The sequence below is a fragment of the Tyto alba genome, unplaced genomic scaffold (assembly GCF_018691265.1).
Source record: "Tyto alba isolate M040663 unplaced genomic scaffold, T.alba_DEE_v4.0 Super-Scaffold_34, whole genome shotgun sequence".
Lineage (NCBI taxonomy): Eukaryota > Metazoa > Chordata > Aves > Strigiformes > Tytonidae > Tyto > Tyto alba.
The window spans coordinates 1,862,492-1,875,606 of record NW_024881309.1 but is presented as its reverse complement, the minus strand read 5'-3'; the positions used below and the strand labels follow the sequence as shown (position 1 = coordinate 1,875,606).

Below are 13,115 nucleotides of genomic sequence, written 5' to 3'. Positions count from 1 at the left end.
GTCCCCAGCATGCACTGCTGCGCGGCGGCGGGAGGCTCGGATTGGCTGACGGCGACTCCCCTCAGCGGACTCCTTGCCCGTGATTGGCTCATCCGCGCCTCCCCGCCCCCGCCGCGTTCTCCCATTGGTCGCGGCGGACAGCCGGGCCTTTGAGGCTTTGGAAGGGCCGGGGCGCGGCAGGTAGGCGGGTTCAGCTGCCGGCCCGCTCGCTTCCTATTGGCTCTCCCCGACGTAAGCCCCGCCTTTTCCTCACAGCCCCGCCCCCAGGCCCGTGGCCGCCATTTCAGGGTCTCCCCTGAGGGGCCGGGCCGGGCGCTGCCATGGCCGCTCGCCCTCAGGCACCTAATGCCCCTTTCTGCCCACACGCCCCGCTCTGGGCTCGTCAGCGACGGCTTCTGGAAGAGCCTCCAGTAGTACCAGCAGCTCCGCGCCCTCAAGCACCTCGGGGTGGGCTTGCCCTGCCCTGAGGACGGCTGTGAGGGGAGCAGTGACCCTCCTGTTAGCCCCACAGCGTCCCAAGGGGGACCCATGGCCCCCTCCCCCTGCCCCAAGGGGGTCCTGTAGCACCAGGAAACGGGTGAGCAGCCCCGAGCTAACCAGCCAGCTGGTTCTGGGCACGTCCTGGCGCTGTTGGAGGTAGTTGTGAGGTCCCTGGGGGGTGAGGCCTGTCCTGGGCAGCCACAGCAGGCTGGCAGGAGTTTTTTTTTGGGGGGGTGTGGGGGGTGTGTGTGGGGGGTCACCCACCAGGCATGGCCAAGGGGTGGGTGTCCCCCACAGCGAGGGTGATGATTCCAGCGTGCTGCTGGCAAGGGATGAGCCCCTGAGCCCTGCGGACCACTGGCAGGTGAGTGGGTGCCCAAGGGTGGGTGCTCAGGCGTCGGGGGGGGGGGGGGGGGGTCCTTGAGGACGTCCTGGCACCCACCGGGTGTTGTGGCACCTGCTGAAGCGTCACCCTTCCGCTGGATCCAGGCTGGATCCACTTGACCGGAGTCACTGGTCCGGGAGATGAAATTAAGACTGGCACCCCCCCGGGCATGGGGGCTGTGCTGGGCATCCCGGGGTGCAGTCACCCTGCCCTAACTGCCCTCGTGCCGGGGAGCGGAGCCCAGCAGCCCTGTTGTGGGGATGGGGTCCCTGGGGTTCCCCGCACAAAGACACCCAGCTGCCCAAAAAGCACTGGACCCCTGCCCGGGCTGGGGTTTAGGGGGGTCTGCGCGGTGCCCGCTGCCCTCCTGTCCTGCTTCGCTGCAAAACCCAGATTCATCCTCATCGTCCACCCCGGGGAGTCCCATCTGCACCTGCCTGGTGCCCGCTCCCACCCTGACGCCCACCTCAGAGCACGTTGGAAGGGCGGGCGGGGTGTTTCGGGGCGATGGGAGGGGGACAGGGGACACGGGCAGAGCCCCGCTCACCCCCCTGTCCCTCCCCCAGCGATTTGCGTGCCCGCTTTCCCCCGCAACAGGAGCCTCGGCCAGCTCTCCCGCTGCCCATCCTGCGCTGGCTCCTCCAGGTAAGCCCCTGTGGCAGGAGAGTGTCCCCTTCTGCCGTGCCCACCCTGGTCACCCCAGCACGGCGGGCGGGAGGGTGCTCCCCACCCTGGAGCCCTCCCCCCCCACCCTAATCCCTTCTGCAGTTTCCAGGAGCCTGGATCCATCCTGCTCCTCCCCGAGACAGATGAGCCCCGGTGCCACCAGCACGCCGGCCCTGGTTGACGCAGCTTGGTGACATCTGCAAGGTGGGAGGCTGCTACCCACACTGGGGATGCTGCGCCTTCGTTATCTCTGCCCTGCTAATTGGGCGCGCGGCGCTGATGCCAGCTCCTGGAGGGGTGCCCGTTGGGGCTGCTGTGGCCTTGCCAGCCTGTCCCTGCCCTGGTGGGGATGTCCCCGCGGCGGATTTCGGGGGGGGGGGGGGGGCTCCTCCGTGACGCACTGCCGTTGCCCTCCAGTTCCTGGCGCTGCGCGTGGTCACCCAGCCGTGCCGCTACGCCGACGGTGCCCTCCTGGCACCCGTCACCCTCCTCCTCTCCTTCCTCGGCCTTGACCAGGCAGAGCTGGCAGCGATGACCTCCCCAGGCGTCCCCGTGCCACCCGCGCCCCGCGGATTGGTGACAGGGAGCTGGCACGGCCCCGTGCCAGGGCCGGGCGGGCTGGGATGCGTCTGCCTTTAATTCTTTTATTCCAGCCGGTTGCGCAGGCACAAAGCGGGCAGGATCCGGCTGCCGGCACCGCCGCCCCTCGCCACGGGTGTCCGGAGGGCACCGGGGCCGTGCCGGCGCTGCCTGGACGGCACCGGGGGATGGCGGCGATGGGTGCGTGGGTATGCGCCGGACCCTCCCTCGCGCTTCTTCCCTCCCCCCCCCTCCCCACGGAGCTTCGCCGGCCCCTGAAATTTCACGCCATGGCCCGGCAGCTGAGGCCCTGTGCCTCCCCCCGGGGCGCACCCAGAGGTGGGTGCACCGGGTGCCGGGGCTCCGGCATGGGGTGCGGGTGCCCTGACCCCCCCCCCCTCCCCGATGCTCGCTGGGGGCTCGCAGGAGCTGGCGGATGCCGGCCAAGGGGTGGGTGCTCCCCTTGCTGGGAAATGGGTGCTATGGGGCACCCCGCAATGTGCCCCGCACCCCTTTTGGTGAGCCCCAGCTCAAGGGCCTGGCCACCCTCCTCTGTGCCAAGCTGGCGTAGGGCAGGGGGGGTCCCCACCCCCTGTCTGTCCTGGGGTGCTGTGGGGCACCCCAGAGCTCCTCCAGTGCCTGGAGGTGCGTTGGGGTGGCCACAGGCACCCCAAAAGGGTTTTGGGGTTTCCACCCCCACTAGGCTGAGCTGAGCCAAGCTGGGCTGGGTTGGATGGAGCTGGGCCAGGCTGAATTGAGCCGAGACTGGCCAAGCTGGGCTGAATTGGAGTGGGCCAAATTGGGCTGAGCTGAGTTGAACTGGGCTGAGCTAAGCCTGGTTGAGCCAAGGTGGGGTGAGCCAAACCAGGTTGAGGTGGACTGGATTAAACCAAGCTAGGCTGGGCTTGAGCCAAGCTGGGTTGTGTTGGACTGGGCTGAATTGGGTTGAACCAAACCAGATTGAGCCAAACTGGGCTGAGCTGAACTGGATTAAACAAAACCGGGCTGAGCCGAACTGGTCTGAGCTGTGCTCAGCCAAAATGGATGGAGCCAGACTGGGCTGAGCCGAACTGGATTAAACCAAACTGCGCTGAGCTGAGCTGTGCTCAGCCAAACCAGATTGAGCCAAAATGGACTGAGCCGAACTGGATTAAACCAAACTGCGCTGAGCCGAGCTGTGCTCAGCCAAACCAGATTGAGCCAAACTGAGCTGAGCTGAACTGGATTGCGCTGTGCTGAACCAAACCCGATTGAACCAAACTGGGCTGAGCCGAAATGGATTAAACCAAGCTGGGCTGAGCCAAACTGGGCTGAGTTGTGCTCAGCCAAACCAGATTGAGCCAAAGTGGACTGAGCTGAACTGGATTAAACCAAACCGGGCTGAGCTGTGCTTAGCCAAACCGGATTGAGCCAAACTGGGCTGAGTTGAACTGGATTAAACCAAGCTGGGCTGAGCTGTGCTCTTGAGCCGAACCGGATTGAGCCGAGCCGGACGAGACCGACCCGATCCGATCCGATCCGATCCGACCCGAGCCCCCTCCCCGCGGGGCGGCCGTGACGTCAGGGCGGGGCGGGGCCGAGCGGAGCCGCGCGGCGCGCACCCACCGCCGCCCCGACCCGCCGCCTCCCGCCGCCTCCCGCCGCCCCGGCCGGGCCGCCCGCCCCGCGCCGCCGCCGCCGCGCCCCGAGGTGAGTGCGGGGCCCCCCCCCCCCCCCCCCGGCCCCCCCCAACCCCCGCCCCCGCCGGGCCCGGCCCCCCCCCCGCCCCGCCCCGCCCCGGTATTGTTGTGGCGGAGCCGCGGGGGCGGGGGGGGGGGAGGAGGGGGAGGCGCTTTGTTCCTCCCGGTACCGGGGAGCGGGACCGGCACCCCCCGGCGGCATCGCCCCCCGCCCTGCGCTGCTGTGGGGGCCAGACACACACACACCCCCCCCCCTCCGGTAACGGGGGAGCCCCCCCCCCCCTCCCCGCGTCGGTACCCGCCGTTGCCAGCCCCCACCCGCGGATGCCGGGTGGGCTCGTCCCGCGGGGCTGCACGTTGCCGTGGGGCTCCCCCCGCCGCGGGGATGGCACCCCCGTGGGGACCCCCCTACCCCCCCCGCGATGACACCGTCGGAGGGACCCCACCCGGGATGGCACCGTCGTGGGGCCGTGGCACCTCGGTTCCCCCGTGGGACCCCCGGGCGTCCAGCACCGCAGCTGGGGACCCGGGGGACCCCCTCGTGCCCGGGGGACCCCAACCATGCCCACAGCACCCTGTCCATGCTCGTGGCACCCCAACCTTGCCTATAGCACCCCAACCTTGCCTGTAGCACCCCAAGTTTGCCTGTGGCACCCTGGCCATGCCCATGGCACCCCAACTTTGCCGATGGTACCCCCAACCTTGCCTGTAGCACCCCAATTTTGCCCGTGGCACCCCGCCTGTGCCCATGGCACCCAAACCATGCCTGGAGCACCCCAAGTTCGCCTGTGGCACCCTGACCATCCCCGCAGCACCCCAACCATGCCTATAGCACCCCAACCATGCCCGTGGCACCCCAACCGTGCCCACAGCACCCCAACTTTGCCTGTGGCAGCCCGACCATCCTGTGGCACCCCGACTGTCCCCAGAGTACCCCAACCGTGCCTGTAGCACCCCAATTTTGCTCGTGGCACCCTGGCCATGGCAGCCCCCCCTCTCCGCCATGGGCAGCCTGGCCGGGGTGTCCCCCATTTCCCACGGCCATGGTGGGGGGGGGGCCATTCCCAGCCCCCCCCCCCTCCCGGAAATCCTTCCCCAGCCGGTGCGGGGGCCCCCTCCGGACCCCCCCCCAGCTTCCTGCTTCCCGCCGGGCAGGGCAGAACAATTCCCGGCCACATCCTGCCCAGCCTTTTTTGGGGGGGGGGGGGGGAGGGAGGGAAGGACGGACAGACAGACACTCAGACCGTGGGGGGCACCCCCAGGACACAGCAGGGGGGGTTCCAGGGCAGGACGTGGGTGAGGTGGGGCCACCCGGGTGGGGTGGGAAGCGGAAGGGCCGTTTCTTCCTCTGTGGACATCCCCCCCCCCCCCCCCCCAAAAAACCCCTGTGACTTGTCACAGCCAGAGGAGGGACCGTGATGGGGTTGGGGGGGGAGTGGGCAGCATGTTGGGGACCCACATGCGTGTGTGTGGCTCCCCCCCCCCGCTGCGTGGGGGGTGCCCCCAGCCTCGTGACACCCAACCCTCAATGACCGCCTTGTCCCCGCGCCGCCCGCGTGACGCTGCCGGTGTCGATGCCCCGTAACCCTAACGGGGGAGCTGGGTGTGTCTCTGGGTGTACCCCCCCCCCCCCCATTTTTTCCAGGTGTCGTATCCCCCCCCCCCCCGTCCCCCCCCCTTCCCCAGCATCATGGCCTCCCACTGGCTGCTGGCTCTCGCCTCGCTGCTGGCCCTCGCCACCGCTGCCACCACCCCGGGGTCCTCGTGGAGCGCCGTGCCCCGAAAAACTGTCCCCTACGTGGGTGAGTACTGTGTGTGAACCCCCCCCCAACCCCAACCCCCCCCCCCCCTTAGTAGGGGTCCCCGGAGAGAGGGAAGCAGGTTGGGGAAACTGGGGCACGGCCATCACCAACACCGAGGTGACACCCCAGGGCTGTGGTTGTCCCCACTTTGGGCAGCTTCTCTGTCCCCCCCCATCCCAAAGCTTGTCAGCACTGCTGGGGGCAGGGGTGCTGCCCCGTGTCCCCTGTCCCCAGCCCTCTGCCATGCCAGCACCCCGAGATGTCATCCTTTTGCCGTGCCAGCTCCCTCTGTGCCCCTGTCCCGTGCCAGCTCCCCGTGTCCCCATCTGTGCCGTGTGCTCTGTCCCTATCCCTGTGCCACGCCAGCACTGGTGTCCCTGTCCCTTTGCCATGCCCCGTGTCCCCATCCCTTGTGCCATTCCCCTGTCCCTATGCCATGGCAGTGCCCCATGTCCTCTATCCCTGCGCCGTCCCACTGTTCCCGTGCCACATCCCCTGTCCCTGTGCTGTCCCCACACCCAAGACCCCCCCCCCGTCCCTTTGCCGTGCCAGCGCCCTGCGTCCCCGTGCCGTCCCCATGCCGTGCCAGCCCGGCGTCCCTGTCCCTGCCCGGGGTGGTGGGGGGAGGCCCTGGCGCCTCCCCCATCAATGAGGCCTTTCTGCGGGGCCTGGGGGCGGGCGGGGGGGGGGTGCAGGGGGGGGGGGGCGTGGGGTCTCGCCAAAGGCCGCTGTGTTCGCCCGGCACCGCCAGCGCCTGCTCCGGTGACAAAGAGCCCTTTGTGCGGCACCGGGGCCGGGGGGCTTCCGGCAGTGGTGGTAATGGGGGGGGGGGGAAGGTTGTGGGTGCCCTGGGGGGGGGTGCCAGCAGTGCCCACCCGGGGAGGGGACAGCCACGGGGGACCGGTGGTGGCATCACCTTGATGTCCATGTGTGTGTGTGTGTGTGTGTGTGTGTCCCTCCCCAGAGCTGAAGGACGCGGCCAAGCGCTTCTCGCAGGGGGGGGTCTCGCATTACCTGACGCTGACGCTGGACGAGGCCGAGGCGCTGCTCTACGTGGGCGCGCGCGAGGCCGTCTTCGCCCTGGCCACCGGCACCGTGGAGCTCAAGGCGGCGGTGAGGTCCCGGGGAACCCCCGGAGGGGGGGGGGGGTATTTTGGGAAGGAGGTGGGGGGGGGGGCATTTTGAGGGAGGGGGGGATGTTTTCAGCGCACTGACTTTTTTCTCTGTCCTCAGATCTCCTGGGAAGCCCCTGTGGACAAGAAAGCTGAGTGTATCCAAAAGGGCAAGAACAACCAGGTGGGGCGGGGGGGGGGGGGGCACAGGGCACCCCAGTGTGTGTGCCCCCCCCCCGCTGCCACCCCTTTAACTTGCTGTTGTGTCGTCCCCCCCCCCCCACCAGACTGACTGCTTCAACTACGTGCGCTTCCTGCAGAGCTACAACAGCTCTCACCTCTACGCCTGCGGCACCTACGCCTTCCAGCCCAAGTGCACCTACATCGTGAGTGCAGCCCCCGGGGGGGGCCCCCCAAAAACCTCTCAAGTTCTCCCCTGTCCCTCAGGGTGTCGTTTAGGGGTGTCTCTGTCCCCAGGAGGGTCGTTCAGTGGCCTTATTCCCATGAGGGTGTCCCCTGTCCCCTTGGAGCATTGTTGGGGTGTCCCTGTGCCCAGGGGGGTCACTGGGGGGGTGTCCCTGTGCCCGGGGGGGTCACTGGGGGGTGTCCCTGTGCCATGGAGGGGTCACTGGGGGGTGTCCCTGTGCCATGGGGTGGCTCACTGGGGGGTGTCCCTGTGCCATGGGGGGGGGTCACTGGGGGGTGTCTCTGTGCCCGGGGGGGTTACTGGGAGGTGTCCCTGTGCCCGGGGTGGTCATTGGGAGGTGTCCCTGTGCCCAGGAGGGTCACTGGGGGGTGTCCCTGTGCCCGGGGGGGGTCAATGTGGGTGTCCCTGTGCCCAGGAGGGTCGTCCAGGGGTGTCCCTGTGCCCGGGGGGGTCACTGGGGGGGGGTGTCCCTGTGCCCAGGCAGGTTGTCCAAAGGTGTCCCTGTCCCTGGAAGCATCATTTAGGGGTGGGTCTGTCCCCATAATGGGTCACCCAGGCCTGTCCCAGAAGGGTCATGTGAGGGGTGTCCCTGTGCACAGCAGGGTGGTTCAGGGGTGTCCCTGTCCCCAGGAGGATCATTATGGGGGATGGTGTCCCTGTGCCCGGGGCCAGTCTGGGTGTGGGGGACATGAACCGGGGAGGGGGTTGGGACCCCCGACCCACTCCCGTGCCCCCCAGGAACTGTCCGGCTTCACCCTGGACCAAGTGGCTTTTGAGGATGGCAAGGGCAAGTGTCCGTACGACCCCACCAAGGGCCACACCGGCCTCATCGTGGGTAGGTGGCACCTCCGGGCACCCACTGGGGTCGGGGGTGGGGGGGGTGGGGGGTGCCTGTTACCTCCCTCACCCCCCTCCCTAAACCCTGGCCTCACAGATGGGGAGCTGTACTCAGCCACCTTCAACAACTTCCTGGGCACGGAACCCGTCATCCTCCGCAACCTGGGCCCCCACTACTCCATGAAGACGGAGTATCTCACCTCCTGGCTGAACGGTAGGGTCGGGGGGGACGTGAGGCAGGGGGGAAAACCCTGGGTCCCCCTGCTCCCCAGCACGGTGTTACCCTCCCCTTTCCACCCCCTCCTCCGCAGAGCCCCACTTCGTGGCTTCGGCTTACGTGCAGGAGAGCGCGGCCAGCAGCACCGGGGACGACGACAAGGTTTACTTCTTCTTCAGCGAGCGGGCAGTGGAGTACGACTGCTACGCGGAGCAGGTGGTGGCCCGCGTGGCGCGGGTCTGCAAGGTAACGGGGAGGGGACAACCCGTGCTGGGGACGCCGTCCTGGCACGGCTTTGCTCCACCGGCGAGCGCGGGTGAGCCCGTCTTGATGGCGGCTGGGCGCCCAGGGGGACGTCGGCGGTGCTCGCACGCTGCAGAAGAAGTGGACGACGTTCCTGAAGGCTCGCTTGGTGTGCTCGGCGCCCGAGCAGCAGCTCCATTTCAACCGCCTCCAGGCCGTCTTCACCCTGCCGGGGGCCGATTGGCAGGACACCACCTTTTTCGGGGTCTTCCAGGCTCGCTGGTGAGGGCACAGGGACGCGGCAGCCACGGGGTTCCCCGTGACCGACGGCTCCCCCTAAAAACCCGCCCTGTCCCTTGCAGGGGGGACGTGGATGTCTCGGCGATTTGCCGCTACCACATCCTGGAGGTGAAGAAGGCATTCGAGGGGCCCTACAAGGAATATCGGGAGCAGGCGCAGAAGTGGGGCCGGTATTCGGATGAGGTGCCGAGCCCCCGTCCCGGCGCGGTGAGTAACCGGCTCCGGGGAGGGGTTAGGAGGGGATGAAGAGGGGTTCGGGATCCGGCCGTGTGCCTGACGCTGCTCTCCCTCCCCAGTGCATCACCGACTGGCACCGCCAGAACGGCTTCGCCAGCTCCCTCGAGCTGCCCGACAACACCCTCAACTTCGCCAAGAAGCACCCGCTGATGGACGAGCCCATCCTGCCCCACCGCGGGCGCCCGCTGCTCCTCAAGAAAGACGCCAACTTCACCCAGCTGGTGGTAGACAGAGTGCTGGGGCTGGACGGCGCCGTCTACGAGGTGCTTTTCATCGGCACAGGTACCTGCTAGAGTCGGGGGGGGGGGGGGAGCTGGGGAGGGGACCACCCCTGGCCTGGGGGGGGATGTCCCTCACCGCCCGCCGTGACCCGCAGGTGATGGCTGGGTGCACAAGGCGCTGAACTTGGGCGCTCGCGTCCATCTGGTCGAGGAGCTGCAGGTTTTCGAGCCGGCGCAGCCCGTGGAGAGCCTGGTCCTGGCCGGGCGGAAGGTGAGCGATGCCCCGGCGGGGAAGGGGCTGGCGCTGGGGGTGTCACCTCAGGGTGTCACCTCGCCCTTTCTTCCCCTGCCCTGGCAGAAGCTGCTCTTCGCCGGCTCCCGTTTCCAGGTGGCCCAGTTGCCCCTGGCTGACTGCGGCCGCTACCAGTCGTGCACGGACTGCGTCCTCGCCCGGGATCCCTACTGCGCCTGGAGCCACAACGCCAGCCTCTGCGTCCGCACCGACGGCCTCAACGGGTACGGTTCCCCAGGGCGGGGGGGACACCCCGCTGCAGCACGGGGTGTCCCCCCCCTCACCTCCACCGCCTCCTCCCCCAGCTCCCAACTGGTCCAGGACATGCTGAGCTCCGACACCCGCGCCTGCACCCTGCCGCAGGTGGCCAAGCAAGGTGAAACCCTCCCCGAGCGCCGCGCAGAGCTGGGTTTTGGCGGGGACGGGAGCCCCCCCCCCCCATTTTCCGCCCCCTCTCCTGACTCCTTTCTCCCGCAGGACCCATCACCCCTAAAAACGTGACGGTGGTGGCGGGGACCGACTTGGTGCTGACGTGCCGTTTGGGTTCCAACCTGGCGCAAGCGCTGTGGACTTTCGAGGGTCGGGCGCTGGCGGCCGAGCAGGCGCTGGTGCTGCACGACGCCCGGCTGCGGGCGCTGGTGGTGCCGGGAGCCGGGGCGCAACACAGCGGCACGTACCGCTGCTTTTCGGAGGAACAGGGCGCCCGGTTGGGCGGCGAGGTGTACCGCGTGGCGGTGTTAGCTGGGGCCGGGGTGCCGTTGGAGACGCGGGCGCCGCTGGAGAGCCTGGGGCTGGTGTGGGTGGTGGCGGTGTGCCTGGGGGCTCTGTGCCTGGTGCTGGTGCTGGTGGTGCTCTCGCTTTGGCGGCGGTTGCGGGAAGAGCTGGGTAAAGGCACCAAAGCCATCGAGAGCACCCTGGTGTACCCCATCGAGCTGCCCAAAGAGCCCCCCAGTCCCCGCTTCGTGCCCAGCGCCGCCTCCGATTCGGATGAGAAGCTCTGGGATCCGGCTAGCTACTACTACTCGGACGGCTCGCTCAAAATCGTACCGGGTCACGCCACTTGCCGTAACGGCGGCCCCCCCGGCACCGCTTCGCCGCCCAACGCCATCCCCGGCCAACCCCTCCACTCGCCCACCCGCATCCACCTGGGTCCCCTGCGCGGTTCTTCCTCCAACGGTTACATCCGCCTGGCGCTGGGGGCCGAGGAGCGGCCGCCCTGCGCCGATTTGGCCGAGGAATTGCGCCGCAAGCTGCAGCAGCGTCAACCCCTGCCCGACTCCAACCCTGAGGAGTCGTCGGTCTGAGCCGTCGGCGGGGGGGGGCAGTTTCCCCCACTCCTACCTCAGGGCCCGGCCCCGGCACCCGCCGCGGGGACCCAACCGCCTCGGCACCAGCACCCGGCTTGGGGCTGCAGCGGAGGGGTCGCTGGTGTCCATCTCGGGGACAGTGGCGCCGGCACCCGTCTCGGGGACGGGACTGCCACCCCGGTGCCGGTACCCGTCTTGGGAACTGGCACCCCGGGACCGGGTCACGCGTTTGGGGCACCGGAGCTGCTCTTGGGCAACGCCTCCGACTTCGGTACCATGACCCGGGGCGAGGGACCCACCGCGGGGACTGGCGCCAGCCTTGGGGACCACTGAGACACACACCCCCCCTTGGCACCACCGCGTCCCCCCTCCCCTCTGGGCATCACGTCGTGCCCCGGACAGCGGCCGCAGGATGGGGTTTTTTTGGGACGATTTAAGACTCGATCGGGTTTTTCTTCCTGAGAACTTTTCTAATGCCCCACTCACTCCCCCCCACCAGGGCTTCGTACCCCCTCAGCTCTGGTTGTAAATACCCCCCCACACCTGCCTGCCACGCCCCTGCACGCTGCCCACCTGGGCCCCCTTTTGTATAACACACCCCCCCCCAGTGTAATTTATTTGTTACTGAAATATATTTATTTGCTGTAAATACGTGAGTATTTTTATATTAATAATAAAAAGGAGTAAAAAAAAATATTGAAAGCAAAGCCCACGGGGTCTGTGTCCAGTGCTGGCTGGGGGGGTGCGGAGGGGGGGTGCTGGGGGCCCCCTGCTGCTGAGCTCATGGAAAAAGGCCGCGCTTGGGGCTATAAAAGGGCATTGCCGTGCCGTTCCCAGAGCAGGGGGGGGGGGGGGGGGCCGAGGCTGCTGAGGCCTGGCCCCATGCCCGTGCCCCCCCCCCGGATGGCCGGGGTCAGGCCTGGGGGGGGCCCTGTGGAGGCTCTGCTGGGAAGGCAGGAGGAAGCAGCACCCGGGGTCCCGGCGGGGAGGAGCTGGGAGCGGGGCCAAGGGCTGCCCAGGGCGTGGGAAGCGGGGCCGGGGGGGGGCCCCCGGGGGGATGGAGGGGGAGCCCTGGGCCCCCCCATAGATTGAAGGAGTGGGGTGTTGAGGTTTGGGTACGCCCCAGCTGGGGAGGGGGGGGGAAGGCCTGGTCTTCCCACAAGTGTGTGTGTGAGATCCCTAAGGCACCCGCTAGCAGAGGGGTGAGCCCAGGACTTGGGGGGGGGGTGAACCCCGGGCCCCCCCCCATAGCTCGGCAGCGCCCGGCACTGCGGGCTGGGGCGCCCCCTGGCGGCGGCGGCGGGGCCCTGCTGGAGGGCGGAGCGCGCATGCGCCCTAGCGCTCGGGGCGTGGAGCCGTTCGGCTCCGCTCGGCCCTTCCCGGCTTCCCCCCCCCCCCTCGCCCGCCCCCCGGGGCCATGGCGGCGGGTCGCCGTTCGCCGCCGGGTCCCTGCTGCCCGTCGCGGGTGGCGGTGCCCAGCGTACACCAGAGCCTGCCCGAGATGGACTTCGAGCGGGGTGGGGACCGGGGGGGGGTGTGTGTGTGTGTGTGTGTGGGGGGGTGTGTCCGTCCGTGCCTGACGCGACCCCCCCCGCCGCTGCCCGCAGGGATCTGGTCGGCGGCGCGGGATGGCGACGAGCCCCGGGTGCTGCGGCTGCTGGAGCGCCGGGGGGAGCCCAGCCAGCCCGACCTGGCGGGGTACACGGCGCTGGTACGGCGGGAAACCGGGGGAGGGAGGGGGGGGTGTGGGGGTTTGGGGGGGGGGGGGTGTCACCCAGCCCCCCCCCCCCCTCCTTTCCTGCACCCCCCCCCCCAGCATTACGCCAGCCGCAACGGGCACCTGGGGGTCTGCCGGCTGCTGCTGCAGCGAGGGGCCCACTGCGACGCCCGCACGCCCGGCGGTGCCACCCCCCTGCACCGCGCCAGCTACTGCGGCCACCTCGCCATCGCTCGGCTACTGTTAGCCCACGGCGCTGACCCGGCCGCCGCCGACCAGGATGGCCGCACCAGCCTGCACAAGGTGGGTGTCAGGGTGGTGTCACCCCCACACCCCCACCCCGCAGCACCTCGGTGTCACCCGCGCGCTGGCGACACCGGATCGTGTCGTACGCAGGCGGCTGAGCAAGGTCACCGGGAGCTCTGCGCCCTGCTCCTGCGGCACAGCCCGGCGCTGACCGACCTCCGCGACGCCAAAGGCCGGCGGCCCCGCGACGTGGCCCACGCGGCGGTGTGGGACCTGCTGGACACCTGAGGGGGGGGGACGGGTGTCGCGGGCGGTGCCGCCGGAGACCGTCCCCGACCGATAAATGAAACCCCTGGCACCCAATGCCG

At 69.1% G+C, this 13,115-nt stretch overlaps 3 protein-coding genes across 3 annotated transcripts; 2 read left to right on the top strand and 1 right to left on the bottom strand.

Moving 5' to 3' along the window:
• Positions 1 to 2,809: 2,809 nt before the first annotated feature.
• On the bottom strand, positions 2,810 to 5,461 carry LOC122154208 (spidroin-1-like). The gene is made up of 3 exons (XM_042801439.1): positions 4,625 to 5,461; positions 3,876 to 4,524; positions 2,810 to 2,945 (listed from the first exon to the last, which is right to left on the bottom strand). The coding sequence occupies exons 1-3, from the start codon at positions 4,965 to 4,967 to the stop codon at positions 2,810 to 2,812; spliced, it is 1,128 nt and encodes a 375-aa protein (XP_042657373.1). The 5' UTR covers positions 4,968 to 5,461.
• SEMA4C (semaphorin 4C) lies at positions 3,774 to 11,433 on the top strand. Its single transcript, XM_042801549.1, has 15 exons — positions 3,774 to 3,799; positions 5,435 to 5,591; positions 6,556 to 6,704; positions 6,825 to 6,887; positions 6,991 to 7,089; positions 7,869 to 7,965; positions 8,065 to 8,181; positions 8,279 to 8,430; positions 8,534 to 8,709; positions 8,790 to 8,934; positions 9,024 to 9,246; positions 9,341 to 9,456; positions 9,544 to 9,701; positions 9,783 to 9,853; positions 9,955 to 11,433. Exons 2-15 carry the CDS (start codon positions 5,480 to 5,482, stop codon positions 10,779 to 10,781), a joined length of 2,505 nt encoding a protein of 834 aa, XP_042657483.1. The 5' UTR covers positions 3,774 to 3,799; positions 5,435 to 5,479; the 3' UTR covers positions 10,782 to 11,433.
• Positions 11,434 to 11,782: 349 nt separating this feature from the next.
• Positions 11,783 to 13,110, top strand: ANKRD39 (ankyrin repeat domain 39). Its single transcript, XM_042801550.1, has 4 exons — positions 11,783 to 12,301; positions 12,392 to 12,495; positions 12,601 to 12,804; positions 12,898 to 13,110. Exons 1-4 carry the CDS (start codon positions 12,202 to 12,204, stop codon positions 13,033 to 13,035), a joined length of 546 nt encoding a protein of 181 aa, XP_042657484.1. The 5' UTR covers positions 11,783 to 12,201; the 3' UTR covers positions 13,036 to 13,110.
• Positions 13,111 to 13,115: the final 5 nt, after the last annotated feature.